Consider the following 23,876-nt stretch of genomic DNA (forward strand, 5'->3'; position numbering starts at 1 on the left):
AAGAAAAAAAAAGAAATGTTTTCTTTCCTAACTCTGGTAGCATTTACATGACTGTGTATTTGTCAAAACTTATTGGATTGTAAACTTCAAATTAGAAAATTTTACATATGTAAATGATACCTTGGTAAAGCTTATTTAAATATCTATGCATATATGCTTATATATTAGATATATAAGTATATATTTTTTCATACAAAACATATTTTATAAATATATTATACTAATATAATATATTATAGATATATACTAATATAATATATTATAGATATATCCCATATTTATATGTAAAATAAACATATCATGTATAAACTGTTAAATAAATACATTATATTTATATATCTTGTACAAAATTATCTAATTATATAAAGTATATTATGTATGCATAAATATATTATATATGACACACTTATATTAATATATAACATATATAAACACTTATATATGTATATCTTTATATATTTAGTATATATAATATATAATTTAAATAAGGTACTGTCAGATAAATCTCAAATTGAATTTTCTACTGTACAACTTCATTTCAGTAAACCTGTGAGCCTAAATCCCTCAGGTATTCACCTTTCCCAGCTCGGAGGTTTCCCGGAGGCACAGGCTGCCAGTGCAGACTGTTACATCATGTCCAGTGAGAAGGAGGCTGTGGAAAGAATTTTCAGGCATATGTTTCTGTATCAGCTCAAGTGAGAAGCTGATTACTCATGTTACCTTGGCTTCCTGCCTCCTTTGCCAAATCTTCAGAGGTCATACTGTGTACTTGATAGAAACACTCATCTGGAAAATTGCCTTAAACCAGATTAAATATAACATCATTGTTTTTAAACCATATCTCACATGACATGCATGTCTTTATCTTCCTATATTGTTGCATTTTGAAGGCCATACCTGTCTCTATAGTCATCCCTGGAAAGAGAAAAGAAAAATCCTGCTAAAAATTCTAAATATTGTGGCTTCCAGCTGCTTTCTAAAGCTTGGCATGGATTTAAAAACTAACTACTAGCCTACTCTGTTTTTCCAGCTCTAGGTAACTTGTCTCTCGACACATTCTCTGTGGTACAAGGGCTTCCCTTCCTGACCCAGCCAGTTATTCCTTTGTTTTCTGTCCAAGACCTTCTGTTTGAGGAGGCGCTAGAGGCTTCTGACCCATATTATTAGCTCAATTGGAAAAGAATGATAACCACACAAATGTAGTCCAACATTGGAAAATCAGATCAGCCATGCAAATTAATAGGAGCATAAGGTCATATCCCAAAAGATAACAGGAAAGTCTCATATAATAAAAAAAATTAAATGGAATTTTCAAGGTAAAGGAAAATCAAAGAGCACTTCAGTCTCTCTTAAAAATTATTGACTTTGTCGGGGTTGGGGATATAGCCTAGTGGCAAGAGTGCCTGCCTCGGATACACGAGGCCCTAGGTTCGATTCCCCAGCACCACATATACAGAAAACGGCCAGAAGCGGCGCTGTGGCTCAAGTGGCAGAGTGCTAGCCTTGAGCGGGAAGAAGCCAGGGATGGTGCTCGGGCCCTGAGTCCAAGGCCCAGGACTGGCCAAAAAAAAAAAAAAAATTATTGACTTTGTCAATTGTTAGGTATGAGCACCTAGATACTGGTGTTTGGAACCATTCTCCCTTTCTGACAACAAGATGTGAACTGCCTTGTTAAAAGTTTAGGGGAAGCTAGGTGCTGGTGGCTCATGCCTATAGTCCTAGCTACTCAGGAGGCTGAGATCTGAGGATCTGAGGATCAGCACCTATACCTACAAGGTTTTCAACTCTGCACTGATATGCTAGTTACTTTAAATGCCTGTTCTGAATCTCTCCCTTTAAAACCTTTGATCTTTGTTTTCATACAAGTTCAAGGCTTAAAAAGTGCATAAGACAATTGATATGACTGAATATGAATCTCACATATCCTCCAAGTTCTTTATTATATAACCTGAAGTGCCATGATTCTACCACTGTCATATAAGTCTTAGATCAATGTAAAGAAATGTTCATAGAAGAGAAGAAAGAAAAATAATTTCTATACTAGTACTAGGCCTAGAATTCAAGGCCTAGGCACTGTCCCTTGCCTTTTTCATTCAACAATTTCATTCAACTTGAGCCATAGCTCCACTTCTGGCTTTGTGCTGGTTAATTGAAAGTAAGAGTCTCATGAGCTTTCCTGCTCAGGCTTGCTTCAAACCATAATTCTCAGATCTCAATCTCCTGAAGAGCTAGGATTACACGTCTGAGCTACTGTAACCTAACAAAAGTAAATTTAATTTTTTGGCTTCCATAGAAAATGGGTTGATTTCTTTACCATAAGAAGCAAGCAAGAGAGAAACAGAATTAGTGGGAAAGTTTGTTTCTCATCTCTTGGGCTGTCTTTGGAATAAAATTATAAGGTAGAAGATTATACTGACTCTTACATGGGTGGACAGTAAGAGAAGGAAAAAAAGTTATTCATATGAAAAGCCTTCGAAGATTTTATTGCAGTGTACAATTTAATGTATAAAAAGTCCTTTCTCTAGAAAATGCAAAACACTTTACAGATGTAATATCACATGAAAATTTTATTTTTCTGGTAGATACAAAGCATCATTCCAGGAGTGAATGAGAAAAACAGAATGAGAGATTTAGTCTCTAAAGCAACTTCAAATTGTAATCTGCCACATAAAGCCCCAGATTCCTCCCAGGCATTGAAGAATTTGAGAAGTTAAGGACTGGTCATTGAGCAAACATATATAAAGAATTCCCAGAAACCATACTTAGGGTCCTCTTTAAGTTACTTAATTTCTAGACTACCACACTGTATGCATCATTAAACTCATATTGCCCCTAAATATTTCATAACCCCACCCTGGAAGATGGAAAATACATCACTACAGGCAGATGGTTTCCAAGAGAACTTAACAAATTAAGACAAATATCCTAGCTCTCTAGTTCAGGGCAACTATCCTTACCGAATACCACTAAAGAAACTCACTTCTCCAGCAGATATCTATGTAAGTGGAGAAGTTCAACAAAAATTATTTCTACCATCTAGAGATTTCCCTGTTATTCCTGTAGGAAACCCAGCTTATACTCCAGAAGGTAGCCATCATTATATACATAAAGTTTTTGGTCAAAAGGGTGATAGTTAATGCTCTGAATGGTTTCCTGCATCTTTGGCATTATAATGGCTAGATTGCCTTCTCTGCCTGTGTTTGTGTCATAGTAGTAAAAAATCTCTTCGGTTCTGGTGTTCAAAGTACGGGAGGCATAGAGGACCCCACATACCATGAAGGCATTAGAAACAGATGATTTGTATTGCTTCGTAACCCAAGTGTTTAGCACTTCGAGTGAGGTGTCATTGAGTTTGCTAATCACTATATTACCAGTGCTGGCTTCAGTTGCATAAATGACCCAAAGCCCTTGTTCATCCGCAGCAAGGTCAATATCTTGCCAACCCACATTAGCATATGAAAAACGGTTATTATAGGCAGCACTAGGGAGATTTCTAGTTACAGCAACAGTGTTGTCAGTCAGGTTAACTTTAGCAATGTTCCCAGTATTGTACCAATTCACATACATGTTCCTGTTATAAACTGTTACACCACCACCTTGGCCATAGACAATCCGATACTGTTTAGAATGTGTGTACAACAGTAAATCATCCAGTGTGTTGTAGAGTCTGTAATATTCCAGTATTCTTGCATCTGCATTCAGAGGTGCCACCCAATACAGAGTTTTCTCAGGATTCCCAGGAGAGTAGTCTCGACCCCAGGCACCATACTTATAGGCAAATCCTTTCCAGTTGAGCTGAACCACTGAGGGTTTGCTGATGTTCACCACACCACCATGGGCGCAGCTCCCTGTACAGACATGAAACAATGTTAAAAGTCATTCTTAGAGAAAATGAGTGATCAACCATTTAGCATCTTAAGAACCAAAGGCATCCATCGATATTTTTCCTGTCAAAGTTCAATGCAAACAGCAGCTCTGCTGTCAAAAAGTCACAACTTTTCATGGTACCTGTCCCAGGGCGGCAAACCCACTCCACTGTTAGACCTGCAAAGAGCGACCTTCTATGTCCACAGATGGATTTGCAGTCCTTCCCCAGGGATAATGACACTTCCCATGTCCATATTTTAAAGTTTAGAGATCCCAGAGAGAGAAAAGTGAAGCCTTTATAAATTTATTTTCACCTATCAGAAAGCTTTTGTACTTTCCAGAAACTTATTTGTTTTTCTCATGAAGAAATCAAAAAGTAAGATCATCCCAGATCTTCCCCTATTTCCATGAAGCCAGAAGGTGCTATTTATCAGAGAGGTCATTCCCAAGGGAGAACTGTGATAAAAGAAAGATGATCCTGATTAAGTCTCCATGTCCTTCCACATTGTGCCTTTCCTGAGATCCCCAAATACAAATTCACAGTATGTACCAGTCCTGCTCCAAGATAATCTTAGGACAACAATTTTAGGACACAGCATTTTATAGATCCATCTTAAAGATGGTTCTATAGTAGTGGGAATTCAGCCTTGAGAAGCCTTTAAAGTTATTTTAGGGCAGTATTGCCTGCTCTGTGCCCAGTGCATAACCCATCCTATAAATCATGTGGTGACCATCTTGCTGCAGAATTACACAGAGTCCTGCTGTTCACAACCCATATGCTACCGTGCAATAGAATGACAGGGAACTATTTCATCCCTGCTACTCTGAAAGAGTCATTGTCACAATGTGTACAACCAAGTGGGACCAGATGTGCTGGTCTATTGAATCGACATTCCCCGTAACACTTGGGTAAATGACTCAGGCTGGGCAACTGGCCCTTCTCATTTCACTCCCTCTGAAATGCCTGCCAACCCAAAACATTTATAAGCTATAAAAAATGAAATAAAGTTCTCCTAGTATTTTTATAAGAACTATCCAAAGAGTTGAACATATATTTTCTGGGATCTTAACAAATTCGCTTAAAAAAAAACTGGTAAGAAATTGATGGTTTATTGGGTAATAAAGAAAATCCAACTTTTTTTTTGTTTCAGCCTTCTCATTGAAATTTTATTTAATGACTATGTTATTCTTTTTTTTTTTTTTTTTTTTTTTTTTTTTTTTTTGGTCAGTCCTGGGTTTGGACTCAGGGCCTGAGCACTGTCCCTGGCTTCTTCCTGCTCAAGGCCAGCACTCTACCACTTGAGCCACAGCGCCACTTCTGGCCATTTTCTGTATATGTGGTGCTGGGGAATCGAACCCAGGGCCTCCTGTATATGAGGCAGGCACTCTTGCCACTAGGCCATATCCTCAGCCCTATGTTATTCTTTTAAAAAAATTTTATTGTCAATGTGATGTACAGAGGGCTTATAGTTACCTACATAAGGTAGTGAATACATTTCTTGTCAAACTTGTTACCTCCTCCCCAATTCCCCCACCCCTGAGTTGTACAGTTGGCTTACAGCATGTTGTCCTCCAAGTATTGCTGTTGCACTGGTTCACCTTTCACCCTTTGTTTCACCATTTTGATATTCTTTCTCCCCTCCTAGATTCAGACAAACATATACAATACCAAAGGTACCAAAAATCAAATAAAAATTCAACTTTTCAAGTACATTTAAGGTCATTTTCCTTCATCTTGCTGCTCAGATCAAAGAGGTAAAGGAAGGAAGGAATGGACCTTGAATAGTTGGATCTAGTTTTATATGCCTGGGGGGACTTAAGGAGACGTGGAGGCCAGTTGAGTGGAACCAAAAGCAGTGATTTTGAGAATCACCTGAGATTAGTACTGTGGAAATGATGGGACAAACTCTTTGCGAGACTGCCTCAACCTAAGATGGAAAGATGCATTCCTTTCCTTGCTGAATCCTTCCTCATCCCTTCTCACTCAAGTTCTGTTCAGAGGTAGAACTGGTCCTTAGAAATCCTGCTTTTATTTTTCAATCTGCTGGGACTTTTGATATGTGCTCCTTAAATGCTCTCAGAATTCCACAGTTGGTAGGAAAGCCAGCCAACCATATAAGAGGTAGAGAAATGAAACAACTCTGTACCCAGCCTCAAATAATTTTGCATACCATTAAACAGAACACAGTCTTGGGTCTATTTTAATAATGCATGCCCCATTTCATAAATAAAAAAAAGCACTGTGTGTTCAGCTAGGAGACTGCTCTCTACTAAAGAAATAATAAATAATATTATAAATTATTATTTTTTCTCCTAAAAAATGATCTCTCAGATGAATGCTTGTTTGCTTTCATTTATGAAACAATGCATGAATTATTAAAATAAAGTTAGCGGTGTGTTCAGTTTAATGATAACAAAAACTGTTCTAGTCCCATATGCTACAAACTAGGTTTTCTAGTTAAAATATCTTCTGGAGAAATTTATTCAACTACATTTCACTATGAGAAAGTGAAAGGAAGCTGTGTGTTTACTTTCAGGTTAAAAGGTTTCAGAGATGTTTGCTTCATTGAACTTTGCCTTCCTGGAAAGAAAATGCCCCAAACTATAATTAAATATTTCAGGAAAAGTTAGGATAAATATGTACATATATATATGTGTGTGTATATATATATATATATATATATGTTGTTCAAGCATTAAAGATAAAATCCAAACTGCCCTAGCCACATATGTGGAGACATAATCTTTAGATAAAAATCTTTAGATAATCTTTAGATAAATGAATTTCTCAAAATGTACCTATTATTATTATTGCTTTCATTACAATAGTTCTATTATCATCATAATACTATTATTATTGGTGATCATCTTAGTACTATTACTACTGATGATAATAATGACAGTAGCTTATCATTTCATAAGATGACCAGAAAGTTAAAATTGTACCTAGTGAAAATATAAAATGGAATGTCTCATTAATAGATTTCCTTTGCTTCCTACACATTCTTAAGTGCTCTCCTGTCCATGTTATTATTCTTCCCCCCTTATCCTTTTATCCTCTTTCTCATATGTGTATAAGTTAAGGCCCTATTCTGATTCTGATCTCAAAACTTTGAAGCACCAGTTAATTATTTTGCATTTCCTGGTGGAAGAGAACATAATATGGAACTATCAGGAACAAAAGTACCCTTTCAGCTTCTCCATAAGCAGGAAAGCAAAGGTAATAGACATCAGTCTGATAGAAATGTTGTTAGAACAGTCCTATTACTCCAGAAATCATGGGTGTGCTCCTCCATTAGAGCAGCTATGCAAGGCAGCCTGGTGCAGTGAAAATACAGACAAGTTCCAGTTCAAATAGTGTCTCTACTACTTAGTAGCTATGTATCTCTGAACAAGTTGCTTCACCTTCTGAGCCTCTGTTTCCTTATGCTAAAAGAAAAATCATGGCTATTCTGCAGGACTATTGGAAAGAATAGAGAGAAGGCTTGTAAGTACAACTCAAGATGATAACTCCCATCATTACAATCATATAAGGTTACAGGTGAAATTTTACTTGACTGTCTCCCTTTCTGAGTAGTGGCTTCTGAAGGTTTCTTTACCTACCCTAGTAATTCCAGTACCCAGAATAGGGTCATCTCCACAGAGATTCAGAATTATCTTTGTAGAATAAAGGAACCAAAAATTAATCAAATCACCTAAACTCAATTTACTTGTTCACAAACACTAGCCTGGCTACACAGCTAAGGTTGAAAAAATATCTTATGTACGCCACAGAGCATAATGAGAGGAAGCCTTCACACAAGCCCTGCTTTGGTTGCCAAATCTCTTTATCACAAAATTCATAAGTTACTGCCCTGGGTGGTCTGAAAATATCCAGGGAAGCTATAGACATGACATTTCAGAAGGTTCTCACTGGGCTTTTTTGGGTTTTGTTTGTTTGTTTTTGCTGTCATGGTTGATAGTGTTTTCTTTTAAAAACAAACATTAGAACTAGAGGTATGGTTCAAGTGGTAGAGCAAACTAGTCTTGAACAGAAAAGTCAAGTGAGAGCATAGAGCCCTGAGTTCAAGCCCTGATACCAGCACAAAAATGAATAAATAAATAATAAAGCCAGACATACAGACTTAAAGAGAAACTTAATTTTGTTTCCTTCAGTTCTCTCACCTGGGGCAACTGAACTTCATTTGAATCAAGAGAAGGCTATGATTAACTTATAAGAATTAGGTAATTAGAATTATCATAATTATAAAAGCAAGCCTAAATTGACTGGATTATTTCATTAGACTCTTCTCAAAACTCTTCTCTAAGTTTGGGGTTTTAACAGGTTACCCTGTATCTTCCATATCCCATGGAATCACTAACCATGTACTGAACACTCACCATGAACCATCAGGGCCTACCATCCCCAAGCAAAATGATGACTGATCCCTAAGCATACTTATCACATCTTGCAAATATGGAGTCATTTACATCAGGGGAGGAGGTGGAAAGCATAGAGAGTGAAGTCGGTTGTTATAAGGAAAAAAATGAGTAGAGGCCAGTTATTTTAAATTAGGAGAGTTCAATGAAATGAAGCAGAAAACGATGCTATTTGCCACCCCCCCAAAAGGCATAAAGTGCATTTTATTGAACTCAAAACACATGTGCTGGTTCTAAGTTCAAGCTGACCACAGGGTTAGTAAACGCAGCCACAAGGGAGGAGCCCAGAGAGTGCAGAATCACTTTATAGCTGAGACTTGCATATAGTCTTTTTTTGTTCTGTGCAACTCTGCAGTGAAAAAAGCAGACAGGCCAGATTTTAAAGTCCCATAATAGTGAGTAACTTTAATTAAAGTCTCCACAGGCTCACAACTTTGTGGTGTCTGGGGATTTTCCAATTCTGCATTATCAACCAATCCAAACAGAAAGAGAGCAAGTGAAAGAAATTGATTTAAAAACATGACAAAAAGTCAGTTTAATATAAACATCATAAATATAATATGAACAAAGCTGGAGGAGGGCCAGGCGACTTGGCAGAGGTCCAGTATAGCCAAGGTTGTGGGAAAGTAAGTGAAAATCTGGGTTCAGTTTGCTTAAACAACACAGCTGGGCTGAGAGCGTTCACACAAATGTTAAGTGTGATGGCCTAGGGGAAATTATGAGGAAAAAATAAATTTCTAACAAAAAAGAATCCAACAGACTCACTGGTTTTCCTCCTTAGATACTAAACAATGTATTTTCCCCCCCAATATCATCCTTGGATGACTGACGATTCACATCTGGGCATTTCAGCTCTGTCTCTAACTACTGAGAGCTTCAGAAAAAGCAGCATTCTTGCCACTCATGTCCTCTCCTCTAAAACACTGAGGAGCTAAGGTACATGGCCCTAAATGTGCTTTCTTCATCAACAGTAGTCCTTATTCTAAAGAATGCACCATCAACTGTGTCAGAAAAACCTATTCCATGAGATATTTGCTCAGGGAGAGGGAGATTTGCTTAGTTATTGTCAGAAGTTGTCACATTACCTTGATTGCTGCCACCATGAGCCCTCATGGACCAACAGCACCAACTTTCATTTCCAACATATGAGTTATACTGCCAGCCCCAGACTAAGTCAGCTCCAGTAGGTTACAAAAGACACATGTGATCTTTGCCCTAAACATCCTCTGTATGTCAGACTAGGGCAGATCTTCAACCGTAGAAGAAAGTGTACCCTGAAAAGACCAGCAGGCCTTACAACTATGCCCATATCTATTAAGCCTTAAAAAGAAAACCACTGTGTTGATAAGTATCCAGAAACTCATAGTCCCAAAGCAAAAGATCATACAGATGAGAAATAATAATAATACAACCAAGGCTGCCTGATATGATTAAAAGAGACCATCTGGATTCAGGCAGAGATGCTCACAACCTAAAGGACAAGTCTGAATGCTACGATTTGGGCGACTGGAAGAATGAACTTTGCTACATAAAGATCTAGCCCTGCCTCTGTTCACAGCAAGGCTTTCATGTCAAATAATATCATTGCTAGTGTTGTGAGTGCTGATTACAGAGCCCTGAGCTTCCCAGGCATTGTCTCATTAATCTCCATAGCAACCCCACAAGGTAGCTACTGCTATTCTCCCATTTTACAAATGAAGCGATTAAGGATTCCCTTCCTCATGCGGCCACAAAGCTGGGAAGCTCTGAGCTTTGCCCTGAGCTCACAGCCATGCTCTTGAGGCCTCCATTCTACTGTCTCCATTCAGATTGAACAAAGGACCCTCTCTGTGCTATATTCTAATCATTGGACAGAGTGAGATACCTCCCATTCCTCCAAGAAAGGTTCCATTTCTTTGCTCCTCTTTAATCCTCAGTGACACAGAACCTAGGCACCCAAGATACAGCAAATGTTCAACTTACACAAAAGGGAAAAATACAAGAAAAAGTAAAAAGTTCAGAAGGAGAGAGAAAGATAGCTGGAGAATCAAGGCCCTATGCCCAGCTTGACAGAGAAAATCAGCCAGTCCAGCCTGTACAGGAAAACAGAAGCCATACATAGATTCCAGAGGCTTTACCTCCCTGCATAGCTCCCCTACCACCACAGAGAGCATTTTTCTCTTAATAAATACAAAGGGAATATATGTAACTTACGGATTTTATTTCAATCAGCTCTTTGTGCCCTTCCTCCGTGAGCCACAAGACTCACCAGCAGAATTACTTGAGGTGGAGGATTTAGAACATGGAGAAGTAAACTCAGAACTCTAACGATTGCAGTCCTGATGCATAGCTCATGACAAGGCTTGACTCAAGTGATAGAATTATGGCATGCTTACCCGGAGCTGGGGGGGGCAGAGGGACAGCACTCAGTTCCCTTTTAGATTCCTCACATTCTTTCAGCTTGTTTCTCAGAGTCCAGATTTCTTTACGAATTTGAAGGACATGGTTTTTGTCGAGCGTCTCCAGCTTCTCTACCAGGAGAGTCATATTCCTTATCTAAGGAAATAAAAATTCAGAGTGACTTTATATTATTGTGCAATTTCTTTCATAAACATTCCAGGGGCTGAATTTGTCATTTAGTGAAATGTTGCTGCAGAATACACCAGAGATTCTTCTGAATGGTTTCATTTGGAAGAATACATTTTATGGTTTAGCGTGAATGCCTGTCACATCTCAGGCAGATGTGTGTGACAAGAAGAAAATGGCAAAGATTTTAACAGCTCTAATAATAGAGCTGAGACTCATTCTAGGCATCTACAAATGTCCATTAAAGTTCATTTCTAATAACCTTCCCCTATAAACTCGTGTTTACTTATATTGTATTATAATTAAGTTTCTAACAAACAATGAGGGCAAGAGGAATCTTAAATTCTAAAATATGTAACTAGAATTCTCAATTATAGGCTGTGTTATCACTCACTATGCTAGTAAATGTTCATTGATATAAATTATCCAACCATAACATTCATGTGATGGGCTTTACCCATAGATCTAAAACATGTAAGAAATTTCTTAAAGAAGGTTGCCAGTAGGTGAAAATAATTCTAAGAAGCGTCAAGGATTAGGTGGTTATTTAAGAGAGGAAACAGACCTAATATGTTCACAATTAGGTAATTTGTAGATTTCTAGGTCCATAAGGATAAATTCAGATCAAAGAAGTTCTAGCATGGTCATGGACAATTGTCCAGACTTAGGTCATCTCCATTATAAAGAATGTGAAAGGCCATCTTTTTCTGAGCAGGATTGTGACCATTAATACACTTGACTCCTCAGTCACTGAGATTTCAATATGCTTAACTTATATGATAATAGGCAAGCTTCTATCAAGAACAGAATGTACAGTGCATCATGTTGTCATGAGAGAGTAACAGAATTAGAACTGAGGAGTTTGAAGGCCCAGCATTTGTTCATGGTCACTAAAGAGAATATATTGTTGACATTCTGAGAAGTAAGTTCATTCCTTACCTCCACTTCCAGTTGGTCGACAATAACTGAGCTTCCACCAAAGTTCTGCTTCAGTTTTACGATCAATTTTTCCATCTCCTTAACTTCTATCTTGATCAGCTCCAAGTCCAGTCCTGTGTAAGAAATGCTATCCTTTTCCATGATCCCTACTCGGACAGTGAGGTTTACGAGTCTCTTTTCATACACTTTGATTGATTGGATATATTCCTTCACCTGAAGGGGAAGCAAAAAACTTAACTCAATCCTCAAGATATGTATGTATGTATGTATGTGTAAATATGTGCATGTATATGTATACATATGTATATATGTGTATGTATATATGTGTATATGTATATAAAAAGGTTCCTCCACTGACCAAACCTTAAAAATGATTTGATTCTTATCAATCACTGGTTTTTGTAAAGAAATGGATCAAAAATTATATTCAACCACATTTTTAGTCTATCTAAATATAAGACAAAAAGAGCATGTTACTATAGTTCGGGGTAGATTTTGTACTTACCTATACCAAAATCCATTTGTCTCTGAATCTTCATTTATGCTAATCTTCACTTTAAAGTTTGGAGACATTACCTCCCCAGAATAAACTGGTTTGAATCAGTCTCTTGCCAGCTCTATTCTCTTTGCATTTGCGATATATTTGAATTTCTCAACAACAGCAATACTAATAATTTAGGTAGATTTCTTTCTTTTGGGGTGCCCTGATATGTGTGATAAGATACTCAACTGTTCATATACCAGTACCTACACTTCCACCCTGCTTATGATAACCAAAAATGTCTTCAGGCATTACTAAATGTTCTCTGGGAACTAAAGCATCATAACCACTGCTTTTTCTTTGGTTAGAACCATTGTTCTAAATAAAGAATTTTCCAGAAAAGGGAGAAAGGCACTCAGTAGTTCTTTGCTAATGATATGCAATGATTTTTAAGCCCCTCTGCCTTCTACAAAATGGCATAAAGACCCAATCTAGTATACAATACGTGAGTGTGTGTGCAATTATAAAGTGTGCATTGCATTAAGGGAGCTCACATTTATTCTAAGAACTGATCATTGCAATCAGACTTTTAAATTACACATTTGTTGCATATATTTGAATGTCTGATCATTAAGTTAGAATACTTCCAAAAATTCCTTTAATGGTTTGATGTATAATTGGAATCTCCAAATGGGTATTTCAATAAACAGTTGGTGGTACTTTCTGTATCTGATCTCTCTAAAAGAAATGTCACAGCTTTTTCAAGTCCTGCTCATTAAAAGTTGCTGATCTAACTTGGTTTTAAAATTTTTAAATATATGTGATACATCTCTCCAAACCGTACGAATGTCGAGTCACTGATCCACAATGCCTAAACGAATTCAAAGCCAGATGTTGACCCCTAATCCTTCTAATACCAAAGGCAGCCTTAGCTTCTGTCATTTTAGCCCGTCCACTTAACCCCACTGTGCAAATTAGAATAGACTCATAAGCCAAAGACCTAAAGGGCCAGGGCTACAGGCAAAGAGGATTTTAATGAAAGTTGAAAATGCAGCCCTTGGCACTGCTAGTGTATCTCCTTGGGCAACCAATGCTCACTGCCATCAAATTTGCCATCACTCTGAGGTTGATAAAGCTGTGACATTGGGGGGGGGGGGGTCGGTAAAACCCAAACAAGTTCCGCTCTCCACAAATATACGGTAACCACATTTCAATTTCTACATAAATTGGGCATAAAATCCTACCTCTTGTAAAATAATAATAACAAAGTACCAATCCATTGGAAGTTTGAGAAATGAATATGCTCGTTGGCATTTGGCCTTGCCAACTCTTGGAATAAATAAAACACTCTCAGCTTTTCTGGAACATTCTAGGGCACATCACAGCTGCTATGCTGCAAAAATGAGTGATTCAACAGTCATCTCTGCTAAATAAAATGGGTCTCTCCCCGGTTCTCACAGAGAACTAAGACATGACCCAAAGCATGTGAACTCTGAGAATGTTCACTGCACCTGCCTGAATCCAGCAACAGAATGAAGAGTTTCTCAAAAATCCGTCCCAGGGGAAAAAAAAAAAAAAAAGGCCAAAGAGTTCTTTCAGCTGGCAGTGAGAGGAGAGCTCAATGTTTAGGAATTATCCAGAGAGACTTGCCAGGAATTATCCAGGCAAGAGAGACTTTGAAAAGTGGACCAGAAAGATTTTACAGTGAGAAATATGCTAATTTAAGCTGATAATTAGTTTCAACCTTCCACATGAATGGATGCAACAGCATTAACAGATCTGAGAACAGACCAGCTCTTCCTTCCTGGGAGATACAGATCCAGCTAGGCAGGCTACCTTACCTAGTCATGATACTCTATATTATAGACCCTTGTTGAACTTTAGCACATTTGTCACATTTCTAGAAAATATCCAGAACTACACCAATGGTTCTAAACAAGGGACATTCAGCAATATCTGATTGCATTTTTGGCTGTCACAGTTGAGGGCGGGGATGGGTAGGTGGTATTGCTATGTAAAGGATGAGTATGTAGAACATTCTACTAAGAATATGGGTCTAGCCATGAGAGAGCACATAGCTGTATCAACTGCTTTTTACCTAGAAGTTCAGCATTGCTACAGGTCAGAGTGTTAGAAAACTCTCATGTACTTTTCTTCAAACCACCAACCTAACATTCAGAACTTCCATTTCTTGTTGTTTGCTGTGCACTTAACTACATTTGTTTGGGGGTAGTTACTATTATTTCTTACCTTGTAAAAAATAAGGATGTTACATTAGTAAGCAAAAGAATTAGTCCAGGGGCTGGGGATATGGCCTAGTGGCAAGAGTGCTTGCCTCGTATACATGAAGCCCTGCGTTCAATTCCCCAGCACCACATATAAAGAAAACAGCCAGAAGTGGCGTTGTGGCTCAAGTGGCAGAGTGCTAGCCTTGAGCAAAAAGAAGCAGGGACAGTGCTCAGGCCCTGAGTTTAAGGCCCCAGGACTGGCAAAAAAAGAATTAGTCCAATTCATATTTCAGCCAATGCCTCAAAACATGTGATCATAATTATTACCAGATTGCTTGACATAACTAAGCATAATTTACAGCGTCCTATTACTTTTCTACAAATCTTTAAAAAGTAAATGCAATTAGGTTAATGAAGATTATATAACAATGAAAACATGCTACTAGATAGCATGATACTAGACCTACCTGAGCTCCAATCTGACTTCAGTGTTTAGTGAGCATATACCTAATTTCCCTAAGCCTCTAGTTTTCTCCCCCATCTGGGGGCAATGGCACCTAGCTTGCAAGATTGTTGTAAAGACTAAAGATAAGATCCATTGCGTGCCTAGCTGATGGATGCACTATCAATTATAGAAATTAACTAGGAAATTGTGACTTCAGTGTTTTCCAAACTGACCTTTTAATTTATTTTATTTCACTGCACAAATCATTGCTTAATCAATGTTGTTTGTTTAGGATTTGTCTAAATATCTCCCAGACTGCCTCAATCTTCTCATGCATGAGGATCTATTTGCAAATATGTCATTTTTAATAACTCGCCCCAAAGACCATAAGCCTCCAGAGAAAGAAAAACTCCTTTTTGGTCATCCTCTCCCTAAGTGAAGTCACAAAAAGACATGTCATAAACGATATAAAAGTAGAAAATTTTTCAACATCATATGCAGAGGCAGCTCTCTGTCTTCTCTGTGTACAGACAGATAATGAATCAATGTAAGGCAGTCAAAAACCTTTTTGACCAGTCTGCCCAATACAGTCATTCCCCCAAGTCCCTTGATAAATGATGATTTCCAAGGCAACCTAGGGACAGCTACAATAATTCACCTGGAAATTCAAAAGCCCTGAACTAAAGAGATAACTTTGGATTTGAAGGTATTACCGACCTACTGCATCTCTTCTTGGGTCTGCACGAGAGGAAGTTAACAGCCCGACCAGGAGGAAAAGAAGCTGGGCCTCAAATTCCTGATCTAGCTTAACTAGCCACAAGAGGAACAATGAGGAGCAAGTTCCTTTACCTTTAGGAACTTCAGTTTTTCTATCCCCCAAAATGGAAAGGACACCTGGCCTCATTCTGTTAAAAGCTTGTCTGAGAAGAAAATAGAACTAGAAATGATTTGTTACAACACAAATGAAAGCTGTTTCTGTTATCATTGTTTATTATCACCTCTCCTACCAAATTGATTAGGCAAATTCCAGCTGGCAGGTAAATTCCTTTATTGGCTTCCATCACAATTCGGGGGAGGGGGAACTAGCCATTGCCACTTTCAGTTGCCCACCTACTCGGCATTTTTTTCCTTTCCAACTATTATCAAAGCAGATGTCATGCCCCAACTCACCTCTAACATACACACGCACACCCTACAGCACTGGAATTAAATGTCGTGTATTCAAAAATTTGGCAAGTCACTTCTTCCCCTGGAGCAGCATGAGATTTCAAACTGCCCTTCACACTCCTGGCAGCAAAGATGACATGCAAATCATTGATTTCCACTATTTCAAAGCAAATGACTCCAACTGAAAAGATCTTTACCTAGGACTTTCCTCTACTTGTTATGTTTTTATGCATAACTTCTTATCTGCACTTGATTATGCTAGAATAAGGCTATGAATATTAATGGTTGGAATTTATAATTTAGTGCTGTGCCTTTTCTGCTGATTAATTCAAGGACATTTTATTACTTAAGAAGCTAGGTTTCTGGAGTAGTCAAACACATTTTCCTGGACACTCATTTAAACTTAGAATATTTATCTACCAATTCGAGTTGAAAGTAGGGTCTCAGCCTCACCATAATTTTTGCCTTAAAAGATAACGATGTTGGATGTGGAGGTGCCTAAGCTTAAATTGCCCAGGAAAACGTATTTTTGAATCTTGCAGTAAAGCCAGATCTCCTTGCAAATTAATGGGATTGTATTAAATAATGCATAATGTGATTATACCTTAGCCTGGACTTCACCTGTGTATAAAATAGGAGTCTTTCTAATTGATTTGTAACTTGGCTAAAAAGCAGGAAGGGGTCAAAATGGGACTACGGAATCACATTACTGCAGCCAGTTCAGAGAAAGGTAAACATTTTAGAATAATTTCCTATGGCTGGAAAGAAGTAGTAAGTAGAAGGCTGTAGTTAAGATTTTCCCAAGGCTGAGAGAGCTATTACTCTTGATTTAAATTCCCAAGGAAGCCTTTAATTTTGGTCTAATGCTAGACACGACTAATAAAATGTTCCTGCTGTGAAAATAGAAAGCAAACATCAAGAAAAACAAGAACGAAAGAAAACAAATTATACAGGTAGATAGGTAGGTAGATAGATTGATGGTAAAAGGAAAAAGAAAAAGAAAGGAGGATAACAAAAAGATTCAAGGAAGGAGAAGAAGAGGAAAGACAAAGACAGGATCACATACAAGAAAGAGAGGAGCAAAAAGAATCCAAAATAACAACAAAATGAAAGACTAAAGAAGAAAAGGGAAAGAAATTTTTAAATGTATAGGCAAGACTGAGGCACAAGGAAGAAAAAAACAAAAAGAATCAATAGGAAAAGTAAGATAGAGCAGAACTAAGGACTGTGGAGCAAAGGAACTAAAGAAAACACAACCCGATCTAGAAGTAAACAAAGGGAAGAAGAAACAAGAAAACAAAATAAAAAATGTATTATTGAGACTTGTAGAGAGGACTTAAGACCCCTTTCCAACAGTACAGGACCACAGCCCTGAGGTGGGTGCTCCCACGGCCCAAATAACCTACATCCTGATTCCTTCCTGCACTCTCACTTACTTTACTCTGAGGGATCCTGTGAAATAAATGCTACAGCTCCCACAAGGTACAAACATGCCATCTTAGATAGGTGAAGAACTCATAATGTCCCTGAATTTCCTCTAAAGTGCTTTATGCTGATTTAATTATTTGTCCTCATCAAGATATTGCCTGAAAAGTAAATGCTTACTTTAGAAAGTTCTGCCTCAAACCTCCGAGACAGGATGCGCGCCGTGTACTCCAAGCGTTCCACTCTATCCGCAGGAAAGGTCGTGTCTGGCAGGGAGATGGCACACTGGCAGATCCCACGGTCATTCACATAGCCAGTGAAATTAGAAAACGGCTGGACATAATAACAAGGTGAACATTAGTAACAAGCTGGAAAATGACATTTTTTTTTTCTTTTTCTTTTTTGGCAACAGGAATGACAGAAATTGGCTTGTCAAAAGAGCACCAGGAGGCAAGCAAGTGAAGTCCAATACACAAACGAACAGGATCACAGGAAGGAACCGATACTGGTTCTCCACTTGTTGCATGAATCCATGGAGTTAACACCCTTAAGCAAAAGGAAGGCTTTCCATTCAAGAGGAGTCTAGAAGGACATCATTACTGTTTCTATGCAAAGAATGAATAATAAAGATTCAACAAGAGCCATACATTTGACTTTCAATTCTACCACCCATTCTGTGGGACTCTTCCTCAAATCTGTTCCTCCTCAGAGAAATAGCTTAGTTGTAGGGTTTGTCCTCAAGTCCTATATGCCAAGCCACAAGCACATGGCAGGTGATCAGCTACTACCACTTCCTCTTTCCTTGTATTATTCGACCTTCTTTCCTTCATCTTTACCCCAACCCCAATCCAATTCCATCATACAGGAATGAAGAAAGGAGCAAAGATGTGGGCTATTGTGAAAATATTCAGTGCAAACTCATATCTTCTCTTCAGCCTGGAAATGATCTAAATAATATTCTTTCAAGTGGAAATAAACCTGCCATTGATTAAAAATTGAGTGGCATAAACCAGGCACAGTGACTGTTGTTTGTAATGTAGTTACTCAGGGAGCTGAGATAAGAGGATCATAGTTCCAGACTAGGCCAGGAAAACAGTTTTCAAGATCCCATCCTGTCTCAACCATTAAAAAGCTTGGATAGGAGCAAATGCCTGTCATGGGTAGGGTAAATACAAAGACTGCAATTCAAGCCAAATAACCAAGAAACCAAAATAACCAAATAACCAAAGCAAAGGACTGAGAGTGTTGCTTAAGTGGTAGAGGATCTGCCTAGCAAGCTCAAGGCACTGTGTTTTGGGGCAGTACCACAAAAAAAAGATAATGAAAAAGAAATCTGAACAGTATATGAACCCTGAGTTTTGTGCAAATTTCTTAAACAAAGTTCTCTAGCTTACCATTTGCAGAAAAGTCATTTTGAAATATTTGATGTTTCTTTAAGATATTCAGGCTCACACTTTGGTGCCTTTGGTGCCACTGCATATTTTAAAATGACAGGTTCCAAAGATCCTGTTTTTCTTTTGTCCCCTTTGAACTACCCCAAGGGGATCCTGGCACAATTAACATTTTTTTATTGCTACTTTTGCCTTACAGAGTCACTCTTGGCAGCGAAACCAACTGTGCCTTTTAATGATCTCATCTGAAGATAAGCCCAAAGCTCACCTGTGGAGCCTCAGCCTGAAGGGGCTCTTTATGAATCTCTGAAAGAGAAGTGGTTTTCAGAGTCTGAAGAAACTCAGGCCAGGTCTCTCTAAGTTCAAACCAAGTGTTTGAGGTTGTATGCTTTATGCATTCAATGTCTCCTGACCTCCATGACTCCTAAAGAAACTCAGCCTAGATGCTTCTAGAAACAAGACTTATCCCATCAATGACCTCTGGAAGACTAAGACTCTTCCAATTAATTTGGTTTTGTCTTTTATTTGGACTGTCTTTAAGGTGTGTGTGTGTGTGTGTGTGTGTGTGTGTGTGTGTGTGTGTGTGTGTGTGTGTAAAAACTCTCAGTGGCTTTCTTGACATTAATCTTGATTTTCTTTTCCAATCACCCCCCATACATGTAGGACTAGGGGATAAGGAGGAAGGACAAGCAGGTTTATGTTGCACATGAGATAAGGAGTAGAGTAGATAGAGGAAGGGATCTTTGTCAGGGATGAATAAGACAATATATACCAGGAGCCTGTCATAGGTGATTCTTCTTCACTCTGTCTAAAGAGAGAAAGGTTCTGGCTTAAGCATGTCAAGTCTTTAACAAGAACCCATCTACCATGAACTTTTGAGGAACTAGCCTATAATAACTGTCTGGTAAAGAAGAAAAGAGAGGAGGAAGAATATCTTGCATTACAATTGACAAGGGGATATTAATTAGCTGCACAAGACAGAATTGGACTGTTCTTAGTGTTTTCTGAAAATCTCTGTCAACTTAAGAAACAGTGGATCTCATCAAAAGTCTCTAGACAGTCAACTAGGAACCACGAGCTAACAACTTTTAGTCTTGAAGTTCACCTGAAAGACAGGCAAATAATTATGAGTCCTGCTGACAGCCATTCCACTGGCTTCTATTGAACATCTCTGTCCCTATGCTGTGGATTCTCGGCTTCCAGCCTGCTTATCATCAGCCCAGCATGCTCAGATGACATCAAAATGGTCCATAAGTTTGATCAGTGTCTCCCATTAGAGATATTTCTGCTTCTTGAATTCAAAGACAATGAAGCTAATGGTGATGAGTCTCTCTCTGTGGTGAATGCTTAAACTCTACGTGAGTCTAATGTAGAGAACAGGAGACAAAGACAAGTGCTTGTCCCCTTGGCCCTTGGAAGGATCTGTGACTCCCTTCTCTTCTTTGTGGAGGGCAAATAGGATCCTGCATGCCTCAGAAAACACACTATAGTACTGGACTCCCGCTCAGCATGTACTCAATTAACATGTACTAATGTCTACACTAGGACAAGCTCTGGTGCTGGAAGATGACTAAGACCGTCCACCCACCCCATCCCCATTAGGCCCACAGTTGTTACAAAAGCCATAATGTTTTTTGTTTGTTTGTTTTTCCTTTTTCCAACCAGCCCCAAAGCCCCATGACAAAAGCACAGGAGTAATTGTGGTCCCCATGGTGGCAGTTACTGTGTGAAGCAGGGCACTGGGCCTTTCCATCCTCTGTGAGATGAGGGCTGAAGAAGCCCTTTCTGGGGAGCTCACATAGATCTGGTGCCTCAACCCTACACCAGAAGGTGCGACTCACATTTGTGATTTAAGGTTGCAATTGGCTCTAATTAACAGGCAGGTCTAAGTGCCCACAAAGACTCAAGGCATAAAATAATGGTACTCAACATTTTCAAAGTACAGAAAATGATACATTTGGAACTTGTTAAATGACAGTTATAAAAAGGGTTTTCCACCACTTTGCTAAGAGCTCATCAAACTGACAGCCAACCCCAGAAAATTAGGTTTATAGTGTGATTGACACCTAGTCCACCATAAAAGGAAGCTGGCAAGGTGATACTGACTCACCACAGGGAGATAAGTAAACTAGAAAGGAAATCAAAACCTCTAAGTACAATTTAACTACCATTTCTTATCTACTTTTAAATATTTGTCTATTTACCAGACAATAGACATTTTGAATTCCTCTGTTCCTGAGCCCAAATTTTATTTTCTATTATTTTAATGTTGATTATGGGATTTTTTATTGGTGGCAAAGCTTTATAATGAATTATTATCATTATTTTGGAAGATAGGCAAGGTGGAGGTGGGATCCAGAAATGGAGGAAACCATTATAAGCAAATGTAGTCAGTGTATTCAATATACGTTATATAAAAAATGAACTAGGTAAATTGAGGGTAAGGATGAGAGAAGAAAAATGGGGGAGAATGGAGAAAGGGGTGACACTGGCCAAGAAGAATTGTACTCATATCTGACTTATGGAATTGTAACTCTTACAAACAACTACTTAATAATAATAATAGTAACAGCAACAACAATATTTTTAAAAGATTGAACATACTAAAAAACCTTCCAGGGTCCCTTCCATGCAGCAGCAAATCTGGTGAACAAACTTTCCTGGAGATGCTGCTTACGGGGTCCATTTTCCTAACCGTGCCTTTATGGAATGTGTATTAGAATCACCTGGGGAAACTTTTTAAAATACCTGATGTTTAGTCATCTGTCCCAACCAGAACCCAGGCATCTAGATTTGTAGTCTTCCCCCTGACCAATGGTCTTAATATGCAATCTGATTTGAGAATCTCTTTAACACATAGATTCTTTCCCCCAAATTCCCCAACTAACAATTTAATTATTTCACTTAGATTTTAATTCATTTCCAGGGCACCTATAGTGAACAGAAAGTATCATTAATCTTTTAGAGTTCCCACCTCTAGCCATCCATGAAATTGTATTCAGGTCCCCAAAACAGTGAGAGAAAGGAAATGATCCTAGCTAGCTCACTTAGGCTCTGCAGCCTCCTCACCTTGTTCACAGCACCACCTGCTGCCCACGAAGTGGTCATGGGTGTGTCCCACGAAGTTCTAACTAGTTTTGTAGGCCTAGGCTGAGCTGGAACTGTAGACAGTGTATGGTAAGTACCCATGATCCGAGGTCTCCTAGTTCCTTCAGCAGGGCTAAGGAAGCACAGAAGGGCCAGCTGGAAGGCAAGATTCCACTTCATCTTGTCCTTTAGGCTGAGCTGCTAACTTCTGCTCTCAGCCCAAGGACTTTTTATAGTGTCTAACGGGAATTTCCCCATGGCCAGTTTGTGGGGAAAGAGGAAGCAACCACAGGACACAGAAGGGTCAGAAATCAGAAACCTGAGTCATGTCCACACCTTGCCACTGAGCCCCACTCTGTGACCTGCCCTTAGATCCAGATTAGTCCCTGCCAAATATTAACTCAAATGTGTCCATTCAAGCCCACAATCTGGTTTCCACCTGGGTACTTCCTTGAAAGAGATGGGATCAAAGAAGTCTTTGTGGATGAGACTATTTGGAGGTTTGGGGAACAAGAAGCAATCTGAAATCCTTGGCCTAGGAATTACTTCTAGGGGTAATGTTGCATTTTACTGAAGGCTGCTTTCCACAGCAGGGGCTCTCTTTAGACAACAAACCACTCCCCCTGTCCCCTAGAGCATCTGAGGCTTCCCTCTTCAGAACCCACTGTCCATGTTGTCTCTTACTGTCCCTTGCAATGCTGGATACAGAACCAAGTTCTCTCTCAAAACAGCTTCATTCTGGAGACAAGACCCATAAGGCTTAGCTCTCTGGCAATCCAGACAAGATTCTGCACTCCACAGCAAGCACCACTGTGGGGCTGATGGAGGGGAGAGAAAGAACTCAAGTAAACAAGCAATCCCTAAGGGCTGAGTGCCTACTCCCCCAGGCCAACAGGTCAAAACTCCTCCCAAGGGAGAATCTTGCTCTTAGTAGCAGTCTGTGTGACCTCCACTGCTCTCAGGCTTCCTATGTGCTGGGAGAGTCAAGGCTTACTATTCATGCAAATGAGAAATAGGATGGCTTCTTCATCTAGCTCTCCCTCTCATCCCACTCCCACCCTCCACCCCCACCCCCATCCTGGGCTTCAGGCTCCCTTTGCATCTGTCTAACATGCACATACCTTGTGACCTCTGCCATTCTCCCTGCAGTGTGCCAATGGTGTTTACTGAATACTAAAATCCAGCTCTATTGCTTATAATTTAGTGGCCTTGGATGTCACTTGGACTCTCTGGGCCTGTAATAATTCCTAAGTTATTAGAATTCAGTGGAACATGGTGTTCAACATGGTTTGTCAACTTCAAAGTGCTATATGAAAGTCAGTTTGTGGTTTCATTTCCCAAAGTCTCCATCAGCCTGTAAGGGCATTAGGTTCAAGACAAGGAAAGCAGATCCAGCCCCTCTTCATTGCTACCCTATCCTAAGAATACTTGGGAAGATGTGGTTTGTGGGGCCCTTTCATAGCTTAACCTCCCAGATTCCATGAGCTCTCAGAATAAATACAATGCTAATGGGAGAAAGTCCTAAATTTTCAGTTCACTATTCAGAAACTCAGGGGAGGAGACAAACAGGAAAACTACAAATGGATGAATAGACAATTAAAGAGAAAATAAAAAGAGAGTGAAGGAAAAGGCAAGTCTTTATCTTTGGTCCAGCACTCCACACTGCTCTCTACTCAGAGGATTGAATGGACATCCCAGAGAGACTAATCTCTCCAATTTTAGGGTCCACATTGTTTCCCCCACTCAGGAATGTGCTGCTGCCTCTATTCCCTTTCCAGAGTGAAACACATTTGTTGAGCCACTCAAGGTATCTTCTCAGGCCAGCCTTTTCCCATTGCATGTCACTGTGGGTATCAGAGAAA

General features: G+C 39.0%; 1 protein-coding gene across 1 annotated transcript; it reads right to left on the reverse strand.

Moving 5' to 3' along the window:
* Positions 1 to 2,898: 2,898 nt before the first annotated feature.
* Positions 2,899 to 22,194, reverse strand: Olfm4 (olfactomedin 4). Its single transcript, XM_048340584.1, has 5 exons — positions 21,997 to 22,194; positions 17,717 to 17,869; positions 11,791 to 12,003; positions 10,662 to 10,821; positions 2,899 to 3,848 (listed from the first exon to the last, which is right to left on the reverse strand). The coding sequence occupies exons 1-5, from the start codon at positions 22,192 to 22,194 to the stop codon at positions 3,052 to 3,054; spliced, it is 1,521 nt and encodes a 506-aa protein (XP_048196541.1). The 3' UTR covers positions 2,899 to 3,051.
* Positions 22,195 to 23,876: the final 1,682 nt, after the last annotated feature.

Source organism: Perognathus longimembris, chromosome 3 (genome assembly GCF_023159225.1).
Source record: "Perognathus longimembris pacificus isolate PPM17 chromosome 3, ASM2315922v1, whole genome shotgun sequence".
Lineage (NCBI taxonomy): Eukaryota > Metazoa > Chordata > Mammalia > Rodentia > Heteromyidae > Perognathus > Perognathus longimembris.